The 19,602-nt window shown below is 31.4% G+C and overlaps 1 protein-coding gene across 1 annotated transcript in view; it reads left to right on the plus strand.

Moving 5' to 3' along the window:
- The first annotated feature begins 5,730 nt into the window (after positions 1-5,730).
- The window catches only part of LOC128216967 (uncharacterized), a 56,823-nt gene continuing 42,951 nt past the window's right edge, over positions 5,731-19,602 (plus strand). Inside the window, exon 1 of the mRNA XM_052923733.1 lies at positions 5,731-5,791. Within this exon, the coding sequence (XP_052779693.1) occupies positions 5,770-5,791 (22 nt within the window). The 5' untranslated portion in view covers positions 5,731-5,769. The remainder of the gene's footprint in view (positions 5,792-19,602) is intronic.

Consider the following 19,602-nt stretch of genomic DNA (forward strand, 5'->3'; position numbering starts at 1 on the left):
TAATAAATGTAGGTATATGGATATTGTAAGCAGCTCGACTTAGATGCGAAGAAATTTCAAGTAAACGCAATTGCAGTTTGGAAGCTTTGCTGAAAATCGAATGCAGTAAACACAATTGCTATCGAAATTCAAACAAACGATGTGATGTATATAACATTGATGTGTTTTTTGTCATGTTTGTTTATTTATTGAGAGGTCGGTTTCATAAAGCAAATCAGCTTGATTGTTAAACTAAGTAGAACATTGACATGTTTCAAAAAAACAAACAGACGATGATGTTAATAACGTTGATTACTTTTACATGGCTCGGTTCAATGTGTATACGGCAAAAACTATGAAAATATGCCCCGTTAGTGGCTTAATCTATGTATTCATATACATACGTTTAATGATAAGGAACCCAGATTTAAAATTAAAATTGTCAAAAGTAAGGAAATTCTCAGATGTCTTTCATAATTATAGAACATTGTTACTACACATTCGAATCAGTGGTTTGTTAAGTCAACCATGCCTCTCTAGCGAGACAGAAGAATCCTATAATTTCGAATTTATTATATTTCTATTTCGAAATGAAACACGTTTGCGTTGAAATCCACACAAATTGTTGATATTTAAGGATGAAAAGTTACGTTCTGACAGGTAAGAATTTATTCAAACTTTTAAAAAAAAAATGATTTCTTTACAAATGTACAATTAGTTTAGCACTTCAATATTCCAGCAAGGCAATTTGTATTGGTTTAAAAAAAACAAAAAAAAAACAAGTGTTAGACCTTTATACTTTAGCAACATCATTTCCATTCCAACATACTTTCTGGCCTTAAACTCTTCCTTAAGATTTAAAGATATGCACATATCTAACGGGATCACATGATAAAAATATTTCAATGGTAATGTACTTGTTGAGATGTTGCTTATTCAATGTATTTACATACTTTTCAAATCTGAAACCTAAATGCTTAGAAAAACGTTATAAAGTAAACAATTTCAAAAAAAAAGAATATTGAGCATTTTTATTTACACTTATAAATTCTTCAAACAGTTGACGTTTGGTTTGGAACTCAATGAGTATTACCTCTTATCATTTCAACATGAATGTTTTGCTTTATTACATTGGAGGCTTCACAGAATACTTTAGAAATATCCTCTACAAAAAGGTACGTCGTTTAAGTGCTAAGCCACATTAAATCCAGACATTCCCATTTAACAGAGAAGTCTTTTTGGGGATTAATGCCACATACATGCACGATCCATTTGCTAAATCAGACTGTATGGACAACCTGCATTGGTGTTAGTGTTTACCAGATGCGGTGACAGTTGGCAAAAACGATTCACACTCAATCATTTTTTTCTTCCAAAACGCCAAGGGCATTTTTATCTGTGACGCTAAAACTAGTAATAGGTATGGTGATCTCATGCCATTTTTTGAAAAGAGAAGATCATATCTAGGAAGACCTTGTCAATATCTAGTAAGATGACAAAAAATAAGTTATTAGACGTAAGAAAGTAAACAATCCATGAATCAACCAAAGATATATGTTTCCTCATATTTAATACTTTAGAAGACATGTGCATGATCTGATATACATTTTATTCGGTACATTATTGCGCTTGGTATGCTATATTTAGTTGTGCGGGAAAAGCATTATTTCAGAAATTCACGTCTATTAAACCGGTACTAGTACTGCAGTTTTAAGACAACATATAATGTACATATATAAACCTTAGATATACTAATTAACACAAAATCAAACACAAGCGTTTCCATGGGAACACCTCATGGCATTGACATCGGAGTCCCACTGGTATATCATACAATGGTATGAACTTAATGTGGTTTGCAATCCAACTGTAAACCATACAATGGTGCTCTTAAAATACTTTGGGTAATAGGACAATCATAAATGATAACAAAAAACCTGAGAATGATTTTAATCAATAATATGCACTGACATATCTTCAGCCTGATATATTTTTTAAATCTTAGAAATGCATTTAATCATCCCAATTGCCGAATCTTTTAGGAAGGTTTAATTGCAAGAATGCAATCTTAACACAAGTGTGTTGGTGAAATTTCATTTGTTTCAAACGATTTAATGTTGATTTGCTAATCTAGAGGTCTGAACATCCGCACAAACACTTCGTAAAAATATACAAATAACAGAATAATGGTCTCTCTGATGGTGCTTTATATTGCTTCTCTGTTTGTTTGTTTGTTTTAAACATAGTAAAGGTTTTAAACATAGTAAAGGTAAGCTTTACCATATTTTCCGTATCTTAGATAAAATAAATGGTTATTATTTGCTATGGTGATGTTGATATTTTAGCACGTGAAGGTAGTCTCACTATTGCAAAATTTGGTTATAGGTGTTTGGAAACAATAAGTCAATAAACGAGTCATTTAAGTAATAGAAACAACCTCACACTTATTTAATTTGGTTGTAATTAAGTGTGGGTTTTTTTAATTTTCTTTCAAAAACAAACACCATTTTGTAACTAAAATTGCATCACTTGAAGATATTTTAGTTAAAGCCTGAAGTCAGTAACATGTTGAATGGCGCATTTCGGTTAAATAAAGCAGTTAAATTGTTGATGATGTTTTTTTCATTTAAACATGCTCTTCGTGCACATTTCAAACGATTTGTTTTCGAGGGGTCCCATTTAGATTTCAAACGTGTAATAAATGTATTTATGATTATTGTATAGTATGTTATTCATTTTTTTACGCTCAAAATACTAATAAACTCCACATCTTTTAAATATTAATGTATTAAACATTTTTGACAACAATATAGATAGACGGATATATTGAGCGAGTCTATATTGTTTACTGTTTTCTCTTGTGGGAACTGAAGCTCCATCCAAAACCTGATTATTTAGGGTCAATTAGTGTGACTAGATAGTTAAGTAGATTCATTACTGTCTATCAGTTACGCATATCAGTGATGCTTTCATTAGCGTAGAATGTTCTACTGGTGTACAAATCTATTTGTCTAGCCTCTTTCGAAGAAAATGGACAACTACTGATAACGATGCTGTACTTGATATAAATCCAGAAGAATTTCGGCACTAACGGTAAACACAAACTGGGGTTCCGAATGAATGCAAATTTGTTGACCTTTGCTGCAGGGGTTTTCAATATCCGATTAAAGACAAAACCGACAAGACAAATGAATAATGGATCAACACCAAGAGAAATCGATTTGGCTAACATTTATAGACGTTGCGCATTTTTGTAATCAATTAAAGGAACAAAAGCGCCACAGAGCAAACACCTGATTTTTTCTTCAGTAAAAACAGAAGGCACAACTCGACAACTATATAAGAGTCTAGGTGCCTTTCAATAAAAGTGGGTATGGTCCCTGAATAAGGTGTTTTCATTTGAATATCATGAACGGTTTTTGAGCCGACCATGACAACATCACGGTAATCACAATACCTCGTCTTATTTTTTCTGAAAAAAGCACCTGCTTAAAACTAGAATAGATTCTAGCATTTTCCGCAGCAGTTAAACTCATTGAATTATTCGTTTTGAATTCACGACTACTTTGCTTGTTCCTGTTAGTTTTATTGTATTGCTAAACTATTAAAAGTATATATTTATATACATCGACAGTTAAGATTCTGGAAATTATAATTCAATGTTGCAGTTATTCTGTTCACAGATCATTTTCTTGGTAGTTGTTATTGTTGCAATGAGAACCTTGGTAAATAAATGCATATTGACTCGTTAACGATTTTCAAATATCATTCGAGGAGAAAACGGTTAATGAAATGGAACGATGAGGTTTTAATGCAGTAACTGGTACTTAAAATAGCATTTCCTTAATCGTTGCATATTTAATGGCTAATGCGTTTCGCCTACGTCATTGTAAATTCCTAAAAGAAAAAAATATCAAGTGAGCTAATTTTATTACCTGATGATTTAAGATTTAGTCTTTTGGGTTAAATTGTTTGTCCTTCCACTTTTAATTTTATTCCTTCATTTGTTTTCATTTGAGCAATTATTTTTATTGGTGAACATGCACAGTCTGTAACATTTACAAAATGAATTCCATTTAATCACAAATAGATCTACACTAGTTCGGTACTTGATATAATAGCAACATGCAAATTACCATTTTGTCATCCAGAAACAATGTGTTGCTTTTAAAATATAATTTTCCCTGTATAATCGTACTGTCTCTTCACTGTTCATTGAGATTTAGAAAGACAATATGGATCAGACAAACAACTTTCAACAATATTCTTGGAGACAATATAGTTATGTTCTTGCTCATTGAATTTGAGGGGTACTGAGGGTATGCATTTTGAGATTACACTTTGAACGTCACCCACCGTAAACTTATTTGTAACAGCATTCATAATAAAATGTGTCGATGTAATCGACAAATAATGTATGGAAGCACTGGTGCTGGCACCTAAATGCCATACTACACTTCATCTTAACACATTTATTTCTTAAAGCCTCCGAGTTTAATGTTAAATGAGTTTTGCTTATAAATTTCTAGGAATTCTTCAAAGTGCATGGTTTGTGTATCAGTGATTGAGTGTGTAAAAGTAATCATGCTTTGAACAGTGATAAAACATCATTATGTGTTTATGTCTAGGTCTAAATACGCATTTTAAAAACTGTTACACATTGTTCAATTCATCAAAAAGCAAAAGTGAACGTTATGTTAATAATTTAATTATATAAGCTAGTATCATCAAATTTCTACCAGTTGCATTTAGTTTTTCGTTCATAAAACCTTAATTCCATAAATAAGTTTTACCAATAACATTACAACAATTGTTTGCATACAAAATATCTAAACGAGTCCCTTAAACACTACAATATTTGACATTTTAAATATATCCTTACATAACACAAAATTTCATTAAAGATAAACGTTGCACAATTTCATTATTGAACACTGGCATATATTCTGAATAAGTCAGTTTAGTTATGACTCATTCTATAAAAATTCTTCAATGATATGGAAACAACAATTGTAATTGTAAAAATAAAGTACACTTTGAGATATGACTGGCAATTCTAAACCTCACGTATACACATGTATTGTTTGGATGGGAAAAGGTCAAAATTCCAAACCGCGTATTGATAATGTTAATGATGTTGTTGGACATTTCATTGTGCGAAAACTGTCTTCCATTTTCTATATGTCAGAAAACCATGACATTAACTAGACAATCAATATCATTTTAATTATCTCCCGTTGATATGTTTGTCCGCCATTCAGTTTATCAGCAACTACTGGCCAGAAATCACAAGAGTTGTGATGCGTCGAGTTCCGGCGCGGTAAGCACTGTAATACTTTTCAGTGTTGCGTTGTCTGAACAATTGCTAGAATGCATTTTGTGGTTACTGCTATATTAAATCAATCGGGGTAGAGCTAGGTTCAAATACAACCTACATATAAAGGGCAAACGTTTGTAAAGTCATTGTAAAAATGGTTAGATCTCGACCTTTAACTAACAAACACGTGAGGTCATATAGTGGTCAAGTTCTATTATTTCCTTGCACATTGTTTGTTCAGCATTGAAAGAGTAGGCAGACCATGCGTCATTTTCGGATAATATTGATGATTACTTGTATTTTATTACTTTCTATTACCCATGTTTTTTATTGGAAATTTCCTTAGACGCACTCTAGCGCGGTAGTTTAGTCATACATGGAGTGACAAGAAACCTGTCTATGTGGTTTTTTTTGTATTCTTATACGTGTGTGTACAGCAATTAAAATTGTGAAATTATTTATAGGATTTAAGTATGAACGTGCATTCTGGTTTAGGTAAGCATTTTTCAATTTTATATAATTAATATTTAACAGAAGGCTGTCCAAAATAGTTTTATATTATAGTCATACTATTTGAGGTACAATCTTTAACGAGTTTGTTGTTGTTAAAACATGTTTTGCTACGTTCGAGGGTAGATTATTTTAGATTTTACAAAGCAAGCTTTTAATGTTTGCAAATAGAAAGCATAGTTTCAGATAACCACATGCTCGACACCAGAAACACTTAAACATTGCATTTGAATATTTGACAGTTTTGTTTGTGACGTATGAACTATTTTCAAGGCTGATATATATATATATATATATATATATATATATATATATATATATATATATATATATATAACCAACTGTTAAAATAGTAAACAAACGCGATTGCCCATAAACAACATAAGCGCAAGACTATTTTCACTGCAGTTTCTATATATGTTACATTATCTAGAACATTATTATCATCATCAGTCTGTATGTCTTCATCATAATGCAGTAAACAACTTTTTCCTAGCGCCACCAAGACTTGACTTCGTTACGAAACACCATTTTGTTTTAGTTATCAATATGTTTTAGTAAGGTCTTTGCGTGAAGGCAGTACACAAAAAGAGCTCATCGGAAGCTTTATTTGGTAAATAGCTGCTCTATAAATAACAGATATCAATCATCGTCATGTTGGTCAGGTTTAAGTGTTTAGTCACATTGACTACGGACATTATCATTGTATTTTGGTCCCAAATAAGACTTACAACAATTGATATATATGTTTTTAACTTTCCTAAAAGGATAAATAGTTGTCGGGGAAAATGGTTCTTATGATGTAAATCGAGTTTAATTTGAAAGAAATTAGCATAAAACACGGTATTTCTACCTAATGAGACTAAAGTAGATCACAATAAATATTTTAGCATTCACCAGTCATTTAATATTTTGCACTTTCTGCTATTAAATACATAGTTACAATCTTGTTATCGGTAATTGATATTTTTTTCCATAAATGCATTACTTAGTAAGTAATTAAAGGTTTATCAGTCAAAAATGATATTTGTTATACCTGTGTATGTATTGATTTGGATTAAGAGTGTCACTTTAATGTACATTTGTCTACTCAAGCAACATTTGGTAAGATCCAAACGATTTGAATAAGATGGAAACGAAAATATGTTTAAGGATGGTTCGCTGTGAAAAAGACTGGAAACAATGATCACTTAATGCCACCGTTTAACTTAAGAGCGTTTCAAGCCAACGCTCGTTTTTTTTCTTTTGTTTTGCTTGATATAATTTAATAAGTAAAGATCAACATAGAACAATTAAGCCATCTTTTTGTCATTTTCTGGGACATTATCAGGGATTTGACTTTACCTATTATGCAGCTTCTTTGACGGTTCTATATCCACTAGTATTTTGTTAAAAAGACCCATGTGCTGATCTTGTTTCATGTTTTCGAATGTTGCTCGTGTGGATTGAACAATGCAATATCTGATCTATAGTATTTTGTGTTTGCTGTGACAATACAAAGAACATGTGTTGGCATCATATTGAATGTAAAAAAATATATATTATTATCCGATAGTATGTGTACCTTTTCACTCCAGGCTTCTATAGTTCAACGGTGAGGTCTGTTAATCTCCATATTTAGGGGAAGCAGCAGGTTTGATTAAGTATGGAAGCAAAAAATATATACAGAAAAAATCGTGACAAATGCATCGGTCATCAAAACTATTGAGCAGTGGTTTAAGCGCATGCATATTAACTGGAGCGGAAGTGCATCTTTTCTTTCAAGTTGTTTTCCGTGCTTTTACCCAAATCAATAAGTCCAATCTTCCTTTTTTCGATAACGCGATTTACAAATTACATCTAAATGCAGTTATTAGCTCAAGATTGAAATAAAAGAATTAATTGATTCGTTCTAAGACATACAAATTATTTTTGACGACGCAAAATAAGGTTGATGATGTGTCAATTTATAGCTGTAAAAATGCATTGGTTTTAAAATGGAAGTAAAGTGTGTTCAAATGATGTACTATAATATCATGTGTATACATTTGATTTAAATCTACACTGAAATGATAGGATTAATTTTCGTACAAAAAGGCTAGGTACGTAAAACAAGGGCAACACCAAATTATGATGATTGAAATCATTTCTTATCAAGTGGGATAGAAATATTTTCCCAAACAATCGATATCTTACTTCCATGTTTGGTTGAATCGCTAATATATTTGACCTTCAAATTAAAGTTGAAACGTAGTAAAAAAAATTACGTAACCATTATATTTCTGTAACAGTGTTGTAAGAATTACGCGGGTATTTGGCATAAGGCTTTTCCGCTGAAAACACAAAAAAATAAAATACAAAATTAGCTTTCCTGTACAACTGATCTTTTCCATTGTGTGGTTATCAAACAAAGCAAGAGGCTTACATAAAACAATAATGAAAATGGTATTATTATATACGTACAATACATACTATATCATTAAAGAAATAAACGTCTTGTTTTAAAGAGAATGGTTTTTACAAATACAAATGAAAAAGTTGCCCCTTCTGGAAATATAAACTTCAGTTCTATATGGCAATGTCTTGTTTCATGTTCATTCCCAAGCGTTTCATGTGCCATATGAATAGTGTTTATGTTGACTGGCTAGACATGCGGAAAAGAAAGCCCACGAGCGTTCTATTTATTAAAAAAAAAAAAAAGTTGGTGATATATTTCAAAATATACAAACATTTTTTTGCTTTTAAAAGTTTTATAAAATGGTCTTCCAAAAGGAAGGCGTTTGCATTGTAATAGGAATATTTATATGAAAAACAAGTCCAGAAGTCGAAGGTTTTAACATAAACCCCGTCTGTTGGGTTAACGCCAAAAACAAACAATCACAAACAAGAAACATGTAACAACAACACAAACCCCACACACAACACACTACATATATATGTATAGAACAAGGTGTGTTGATCAAGGATTGTAAGCAACCACCTTTGAACTGTCAGTTAAATATAAATTTACTAGGGGTTTAAACTACTTTGTGTGCAAAGTACGATATTTCCTTTTCGCTGGTCATTGACATTTAGGAATAAAATATGGATTATTTCATCAAGACAATTGCTGTTGCTTTTAGAAAAAAAAACGAACATACTGTTTTCAAATTTGCTTTATGCACTGTATTCCTTTTCCGCAACGATACCGCGTGTGTTTTACTGCATGTGTTAATGAAAACTACCAATGCTCAAATAATTTTTTGTCAGGCGATATCTATATACATGATGAAAAGGTTTCTAAGAGAGTAGTAAGAAAACAACAAAAACACAAAAAACACCTGTACTTGCAAATCTGAGCTGAGATGTAAACACTAAATATGCAAAAAACTCTCTAAGGTACCATATAAAAGTGAAGGTTATTTTTTTATTATTATATTGTCACCCCTTTCGACTAAGAGTCCGCCGCACTTATAAGGAACTTATAATTGCTAAAGATCGTAACCCCTGTATCTTCATTATATGCCGTATGCCTAATATAATAACTAGTTGCAATAAAAGCAATAAGCCATATCAGATCAAGTCCCTAGTGGGGCTCATGCCTTCGATTTTCAGCTCAGCGTGTGGATGCTCTTATCGCTTAAAATATTATTGAACAAATAAATGTTCATTCATTTTGTCGATACGAATGTATACGATACATATAATCTTTATGTAAGACTTTGTACATATAACAACCACTGGTGTTTGTTGCACTTAAAAAATGATATGGCAGCTTTTTTTCTATGAGAAATTTGCTTATTCTTATATTTAGATCTTGGAGACAAATGAGACTGCATTGATCAATATTTATGAAAAAAACTACTGAAACAAGCTCAGTAGCAAAACGTTTAAACATAAACCCGGTTTAGTGGCAATGGGCAAACGCCAAAGACGCTCTACTACTGACCTATCTGGACGGTTACCAGAAGCGAACGGTGCAATTAATTGACCAAAACGAACTACTTCCAGGCATCTTGATAGAGGTTGAAGTGACAAGTGCTGAAAAATGTATTTGTAGAGACGCTCTACTACTGAGCTATCTGATCGGTCATCAGAAGCAAACGGTGCAAGTTAATTGACCAAAACGAACTACTCCCAGTAATCTTTAAATCTTTATAGAGATTGAAGTGACAAGTGCTGATTAATGTATTTGTAAGCAATATTCTATGTTGCAAATTAGTTCTCTTAAGTTCATCATTTTTATACGTCAAGCTTGAATTGTCTTCTCTAAAATCATTTTATATGTTCATTCCGACAAATAAAATGGTTCAAATCAATGGCAATTTAACTAATATTTCAGATACGGGATACATACGAACTAGGTGTGAATAGTGTAAAATACTCACAAATAAGCATTTTACTTAAGTTATACTTTGGGTAATGTTTGAATTATTTTGTCAGTGTTTTTCGCTTAAAATGTTGATTGTTTCATACCAGAAAAAATGAAGCCCTTTTCTGGTAAGTATCTACGGCTCTATTAATATTACTAAAATACCACTGATTTATACTTTTTACCTTTGGACTAAGGATTTCATTTGACATAATTTGAAATGATTCACGAGACTATTGACGTATTACGACTATTTATCCTCATGAAATACAATGTACAAATATATATGCACGTATTTCGTCTGGAATGAACAAAAGAAGATAATATGTAAGCAAAGGCTGTGACAATATAAACAACATCTGTCGGCGTTATATTCAATTAAGTATGAATCTCAATGGAGATAGAGTAACCGTTCTATGTAGATTAATCCTATACTGATAACCTGATCGTTGACCTCTTGGGTATACGACATTTCTCTAATTTCAATAAAACCAATTAAACAATGCGAATCAAGGAAAGGTTACACAAATAAAGAAACACATTTGACTTTGTTTAGTGTGCATTGTTCAATTTTGCATCTATTTGTTCAAGAAAATAATAAAGCTCTATTCGTATGTATGAGATCTGCTGTATTCTGACTGGAAATAATATGTACACTATATGTATAAATTTCAATCTTTCTTTGTAACGAAAATACAGGGTTACCATATCCGTACACGATCCGATAATTGTAAGTCCATTAATGACCTTCAAAAACTTATTTGTGAATCATTTACGGAAATGAATATAGTCCTACTTAATATATTGAGTTCTGAATCAGAGTGTACATGGATAAAATTGAATATGAAAATGTATACAATGTCAGTCTTGTTTTGTGAATCAAACTGGCGATAAAGTTTTGATCAAACGGGTTATAAGGTTTTGTTCCAGATACATTTGAAATGTTTTTTGTAAAACTTCCTTTGTTTATTAAGAATATAGTAATAAATCACTCCTCATTACCGAATAATTTAATGTTGAAGAAGACTGTAGCCCAGGAAATTGGAATATGGAAAATGACAGACACCGCTATCGCCTATTACCAATAATTTGTCTATTTGATAGGACTTTACATATACATTATATGCATGATATTGCCAGGACATTGTGTCTTAGCTATCGACGCAACAATTTTTCTGAAATGTCTGATATGATAGTCAATGTAGTGTGTGGATGACCTGGGGATAGCTCTAGAACGGTCTTATTTATTGTGTGAGGTTTCCGTTAGCTGCATATTTGGTTGTTTACATCACCACTGGCATACTCTTGTAAATATTTCAATATAATTATAATATATTTATTTCATACAGCATATACCCTTCAAGGATGTGTAAATACATGTTTCAAATACCCTTGATTGGTCTAAAAACACATATTTAAGGCGGAAATAAAGATATTGAATTGAATTGGATTAAAATATGTACAATTTTGAAAACAATCTCTTTACATAAAATTTTAAACTGTTATAAGTATACCAATGAAAATTTTAAAGTATGTAATTTAATTCTTGAAACATCAATACTTATATGCAAGTTCTACATTCAAATTAGTAAATACAACATGTTGTAGAAATTTACCTACGATAACCAGATATAAAGTTTTGGTAGTACTTATTCTGGCCTTTGAGTGAAACTGCATTTCATCCTTATAAAACTGCCTTATTAAATAGAGTTAATAAGGCTTGAACACTTGATTACGATTGATAAGAGCTGTTTCTGTTTGTCAGCTTCTGAAATCATGTTTGCTTTTATTTACGCAGGCATTCTTCTCGACGTACTGAACTGAAGTAAACCCTCTTTTGAACAAAACATTTTACCGTAAAACGTGAAATCACTACGAAAGATCTTCTGCAAACAATCACATTTGATGTTTACGATGTTAACTTTTAACGAACAGAGCGTTGTTTTCTCTTCTGTATAGTAACTATATATACTTATAATATTTAACCCCTTTTTTCTAAAAAAAATGTTGCCATATCATGTAAAAAAATAAATGCGAACACTTATTTTACAATATTTTGCGTATTTACGTATTTCGATGTAGTAGAATAAGGGGTATCATCTATTATCAGTGAAATAGGGTGAGAAAATCTTCGTGCTCTTGGATCCAAATGTGCACTGTATGTTGTCAATGCTGTATTCTGTATATGTATGTCGACGAAATATGAAAAAGGTAACGGCATGGTTGCAGGACAAAAAAACTTTGTTATAATTAGGTTTTTCGGGGAGCTATTGATGACAAACGGTGAATAAAAACATTTCGATACGTTTGCTTCGAATGGTTTTGAGCAATCGTGTATGTATCATCGGGTAAAAACACCTTCTTTCAGGATTTTATTGAGTTGTCGAATACGTATATTCTATAAATTTACAACTACGATTTGTATTGGTAATTGTATTTCTATATTTGAAAATGACAAGCTCATCAAGCTTTCAAGCAAGACAGATAAAAGTCATTTAATATAATAAATTGATTGGCATGGGAACCACTATCATGTTTTTCTATATTTTTCGTGACAAACTTTGTAGCCAGTAATTCAACGATGACCTTCTTTCGCTGCACAACAGACACGTAACGAGGCCAACACACAAAGTCACGCTCAAAACATTCATTTAAATAATATATATTTAATAAGTGTTGACGCTACCCATTTAATCGATGAACAATAAAAAACGTCATCGATTGGATTTTAAGATGGATATAAAAAATAAAAAAGAGACGAAAGTTTATTGGAAAACCAACGTCATTCCCAGGAAATATTTAATTTGCAGGCATAGTTAAATTACATTTAACTACTTTTAAATAACACGAGCTTATTGGAAAATCCCCCGACTTTCTCACAATAAAATACGTTTTTAGCAGCAAGGGCAGGCTGTCGACATAACTCGCACAGACGAAATGTTTTCATATGATATATAAATGTCAAATGTTTCTAGGAATTTGAACGTCTGCAATATTATTTTGCAAATTTACCTTGACATCTTTTCCTGTTTTACAACTATACAATTTACAGATTATTAGATAGTTTTAACCAAATCCTCCCTTATAAACCTTTATGTGGAAAACGAGGTCTTCAAACGAATCAGACTTGTCCCTAACAGTGAGGGATGACTGAATATCCATGTATAATGAAACAAACTCTTAAACTAAGAAATATTATTTTAACCAATGATTATCGGGAATTGTTTTGCTAACACGTTCAACCTTTCAACTATTCATTCAACAAATGTGGGCGTAGTAATTTGGTTATGTATCCATACATTGTATAATTTAAAAATGCTTTCGTGAGTTAGCTATTATTATTTGGAACAAAGATGCATTAATGAAATATTCATGACTTACTGTTCATATAATGCGTAAACAAAAAAAGGAAATTGAAAATTACCAGAAACTTCATCAGCTTTATCTTTGCATTAAGGCGTCCAACAAGCAGCAGAGTAGAGGGTGTATTTAGAAAATTAAATTAAAATACAAATAAACTTCAAAATAGGCAGAAAAGGACCAGAAATGTGTTGGTTTCAGTGATAGATTGTAATAAAAACTATAATCGTTAAGTATGTTTTTCCGTGATACTAGTAAATCAAATACGATCTAACACTAAAATCAACAAATATCCTCTATACATTACAATACGGGATTTCCTTTACTTAAAAGTGCTCAGTCAAGCGATCCATAGAAAAAAAGAACACATCAATCTATCCATTAAAGTGGAGACACAATATGATCATCATGAGTAATTAATCCACCCTTTTTAAAATGTTATATGGCTCCTGCATTTGTTTTGATACATTGAAGTATTGCTTTTAGTAAAACATAGATATAAAACAAAGTGGAAATACAATTTGGTATAAGTCTTATGTTCTTAAAATAGCCTATGGCAGGCGCAGTTTTTTTTTCTTTGCCAAGTGAAGCACTGCCCTTGAAAAATCGCTCAACATTCCCTCGCATACCTGGCGGAAGTGTCAACGATAACAAGCACCGAGTAAAAGTCAGCTGTTATTCATTCCAATTGATTGCGCACATAAGCCATACTGCAGACATAATAGGGCGAGGGAAGACCTTTATTAATATAGTAAGGATTGTTTAATTTAGTCAATTCAATCTCATTATTGTATCCACACCAGTGTATATGGTAGCTTTTCTAATAGTCAAATGTAGTAATATCAATTTCAATTGAAATTCCATATAAAGATTTGATGTATATCAGTCAGAATGAAACCATTTTTGCAACACTATCTGCGATAGCATAGTATTTGAAATTACAAATAATTAATAATAAACAGGTATTTTGGTACCTTTTTTAAAAGTCGAATGCGGTAATCACAATTTCTGTTTAAATTTAATTTAACGATTTAATGTGTATGATGAATGTGTTTTCTTGATTTTTTTTATACATTTGCCGTTTTCATATAGCAAATTCATTTTGAACACTAGTGGGCAGGAACTACACTTATAGGCATAACATTGGCAATAAGTTTTAAGACTTTCACTGCATCGTGGTAATTGCCTGGCTAAAGTTGCTCTAAATGGGTTCATCAAGCCGCTCTTTAGCGAGGCAGAAGAGGAAAGCCTATAATCATGAATTGATGGAAATGACTCGTATAAAATCAGTCTATTTCAGTTTTGAAATGCATACATTCTTATTGACATCGTATTTAAAATGAAGGTTTATGTCGGTGCCGATAGAATTAACTTTAATGAACTATATTGATTCAACCAAATTTAGCGCTTCAATATTCAAGCAAACAAATTTGCTTGGTTATAAAACCACTAAATCGAAGAAAAATTTACATTCTCTCCAAACATACTCACTTGAATCGAACTCGTTCTTTAAGTTAAGCTCATACTGAACGGATATACACATCTTTAAAACCGATTTGCTGAGAAAATATGACAACAAGGCATTGTAATCCCATTCTTATCCTGTCTGAAAGAATCTTATCTTCGCTTAACATGCCTGAAAACATTAAAAGGCAGACCATTCCATGTGAAAAGAAAAAAATACGAATTGATTTTGGCAGAAGTTAGCATTACAATGAAATTAGGTTAGAAAACAAAGTTGAATATCATTTTTTGACATCGGAAAATATACCATTTATTTAACAACAAGGATTTTTTTTTTGGATTCTTTCAGTTTTATCTCTATACCATTTTGGTTAATGTTCATTATTTCTTTTTTGTTGTTGTATCATTTGCTTTAAATATCAGAATATGTAGCTTCAAACTTAAAACAAAGAAGTTACCTAGCTAAGTAATAAAATATTGTATTTCGCTAGAAGTATACGGTGTGTAGATAAACACCAGTTGGGGAAAACAATCTCAAGGACGATGAGATAAGTAAAATGGCCATAATGGTACAACCAGTTTAGCTAATAATAAACTGCTTTCAATTGATACTAACCATATCATAACCAAAATAAACCAGGTATTTGCCGACTCTTTAAGCAATTTGTAAAGACTAAACATGTCGTATTAGTAAGTTATAGCCCTTTATGAATACAACCATTAGTTTGCTCTTGAAATTTTATATGTGCTATACGAGCAGTGCTAATGTCACACAAACGGACTAAATATCGGACCAAAACGCAGCTCTGATGGGGGTTTATGTAATTTGTTGATTTATATGTTTAAAGGGTTTAACATGTCTTGAAAAAGGATGTCGCGTCGTACAAGTAAGTTAGTATACCACATTTTTAGTATTTTATATTTGAGGTATTTATGTGTGAAACAATTTAAAATACCAAAACAAGTATATAAAATAGTGGAAAAACTCTCACATTAAAAGGAAATTGTTCACAGATATTGTGTTAATTTATTTAAATTTAAATTGAGTTAATATACTTACTTTATCAAAGAACATGAAATAGCAACTGCCATAAACTCAGAATGAACAGAATCTCATAAAACCAACCCTCAAATCATTCCATTCTCGATAGCGTTACTTATGCTTTCTGACAAAATTGATCGTATCTTATTACATAAATTCAATATTTTATTGATATAACTCTTATATGAACTTATGATGATGTCATATTATTCAAACAAGCATTTTGTTCATTCGAGTTTTGTTTACGATATATTCTTCTATAAAACCTAATCGACTCCCTTTAAGACTTTTGAACTAAAACAAATATATATCTATTTTAACTGTATATTATTTTATCCAAATGTCTACGCATTATTTTGGATAAAATACTATACAGTTAAAAAAGATATATATTTGTTATAGTGATTTGGCAAATCCACAATATTAACACATTAAAGTGACACTCAAAATCAATACTTACACATGTATAAGAAACATAAATTTTGACTGATAAAACTTGAACTGCTTACTAAATAATGCCTTTATGAAAAATATTAATTACTGATAACAACATTTTTTTCGACATTTAAACATCCTTTGTGGAATATAAAAACAATATTATTAATTGTGGTAAATTTTATTTGTGAGTAAGAGTGCATCTTTAAGGGAACAATATAATCATCTAAAACATTATGATTGTAATAGTGTCAAATAAAGTGACTAGATGGTTCAGCAGATTTATTCAATATCATTGTTGATATTATTGGCGTATAATACATTTCTATTTTATAATTTAAATAACAAGGCACTTGAACTTCTGCGAACAACGTTCAGGTTAACACAAACGTTTCTTCTAGACTGCAATCCGTAATTTAAAAGCACATTCGTTGACCTTCTCAGCAGGTGTTTCAAAAGGCAAATGCATAATTGGCTACACCTTGGAGTGGGCTGGGACAGGTGAATCGTTAAAAAATGCTTAAAATGTAACGGGAAAAACTTGTATTATCAACCAACTGTAGGAGACATGGCTATCGTTTTAAGATATGTGCTGTCTTCATAGCAGGATTCGCCATCACTCCTCTGCTGTTGTTGTTTTATCGAAAAGCAACAACATGATAATAATTATCTTGAAGTCAGGTTTAGTGGGGCCTTTCAATCTAAAAACGTATGATCTCTGGTAGCCTGTGGTCAAAGACAATTTGAAGATCTTAGTGACCACCATGACAACACCATATACAACAATACATCGACCCTTTTTCTTCGATAAACCGAACAGCTACAATGTTACATATGTTTAAGCAGTTTCCGAAGCAAATGATAACAATTATTGAAGTCAGTGGTAGTGGGGCGTTTCAATCCAAAAACGTATGATCTCTTGTAACTTGTTTAAAAATCCATTTGAAAGTCATGGAAACCACAATAACAGCACCATATTTAACAAAACATCGACCTTATTTTTTTCAAAAAACAACAATAGAAAAGCTACTATGTTACATAAGTTTAAGCATTTGCCGAAGCAATTGTTATCATAATGTTGAAATAAAAAAAAATCATTTTGCCATCGAAAAGTTTCATATTTGAAATCAGCTTGTTTTTTCTATTCACAAATTGTTCTATTATTGAGTTAAATAGGGGCTGTACCATCAAAGCAAAATGTTATTTCAAGAAGAGATATTTGGCTTTTTTCTGAAAAAAAAACGTTGTGTGTTTATACAATTATTTTGCAACATATTTTCTGAATTATTGTTGCAATGATACATTTATCGAAAATCTCTTGTGTGTCGTAAAAGATTTGCTCTGCAATTCCGGGAGAAACTGGTTGACGAATATAAAGATGGTGTTTTCAATGCAATGACTTGTACTTAAACGAAGGATTATACTTCATTTTAAGAAATCGATTTCTTTAAGAATCGAAGATTTAACGGGCGATGTGTTTTACCTACGCTATCGTAAATTCCAAATATCAAGAAGATATCTTTTATATCCTTGTTCACGTATTTTTTTGGTATCCTTCATAACTAGTCATCACTGACGGATCTTCAAAAGCGTTGAGAATATGCCCAATACTGTTAGTTTCAGAAATAGTAAGTTGTATTCCTTTAGGATTATTTGTAAAACAAATTAAGCAGTCAAGCAGTCATTGGTTTTAAATCCTTGTCTTCAACAACATTTGGTCAATTATTGTCCTCGGATTTTTTTTTAATCCATACGCACTTTCTGTCACATGAAAGATAATATCGTTTAATTACAGACATATGTACATGCCTATTTATTCAGGAATATCATCAAGTCAAACAAATCTGTATTTTCTTATCAAATATTATCTACATATATGGGTAATTCTATATTTTAAGTGATTTTCTCAAATTTTATTTACAAATTTAAAGAAATAAAATTCCACACTAAAAGAAAGAAAGTTTGCTTCTATTAACTATTCTGAATATTGAAGTATTTGTTGCAGAGCACACTTTTGGCCATTAGTGCTAAAATGGAGGTGGAAAATATATGACGACCGGACAAAATGTCATTACCGCAACATATTTCAAAGTACGAAATATTCCCAGATTTTAAAATAAAATGTCCATTTTTTCTTATTGTTATGAAGCTAATGAGCGTAATTTGTTGTACGCAATGACAAATATTACCAATGGTGTCATAAATATGCTTTGATAATTAACTCAATTGCGATTATTCAGAAACAAACAAATTTGATGTATGAAAGTAGTCGATATTAATGATTTGCTGAACATATGTCATTTGATCGTTCAGTTATAATCGTCTTTTCATATGAATAACGTGTTTGCTAATAGAATAAGTTTAAAACAGTTTTCATTTCTGAAGGTAAATAATAAAAACACATTGTTTCGGTAATGACTCAATGTTGCGGTAATGACGTCACTAGTTGCGGTAATGACAAACTAGATTTGTATACAACTCATTTTATTAGAATGACGTATTCTTGATAATAATGCATTATAAGGACGTCCATATTCATGTTATAAGTTTATACATTTCTTATCTATATAAACAATCCCATAAAGGTTGGTTTTGATACCAATCAACACGCACACACATAACTCGTAAATGGTACATCTAACAATATTTCATTAACAAGAGCGCCGCAAAACGCCAACGCCTGTCCATTTATTTAAGTCGAAACAGACATAACTAAATCATTTTTAAAGTCTTAGTTACGCCTTTGCTGAACACATGCAAATTGTCTCCTACAACGTGTATTCCAAGTTCCATTTTGATATCGTAATTGTATTAATTATGGCTGTCGGTTTAAGATTTTGCATGAGGACGAGCTACCGCCGCCGAGAGTATCAAAATTCCTCGAAAAAAAAAACAGATGGGGAAAATCAGTTAAATCATCTATAACAATAACGATTTGCGATATATATATGTTTATGCTTTAGCAGCTATGCTATGTACCTCTGAATTCATTGTTGTTGAGATGTATTCGGGCCATGCCTTTTGAAGGCATAGTGTTTTATCAAAGCATATTTTTGAGGTGTCATACTAGGTGTGTTTATCAAATATTGTTCGTCTTGGAACGGTCAGCAAAATTAATTTACATGGGGTTTAAACCAGTTTTTGTGCAGAACTCACTCTTATCCC

Source organism: Mya arenaria, chromosome 14 (assembly GCF_026914265.1).
Source record: "Mya arenaria isolate MELC-2E11 chromosome 14, ASM2691426v1".
In the NCBI taxonomy this organism is placed as follows: domain Eukaryota; kingdom Metazoa; phylum Mollusca; class Bivalvia; order Myida; family Myidae; genus Mya; species Mya arenaria.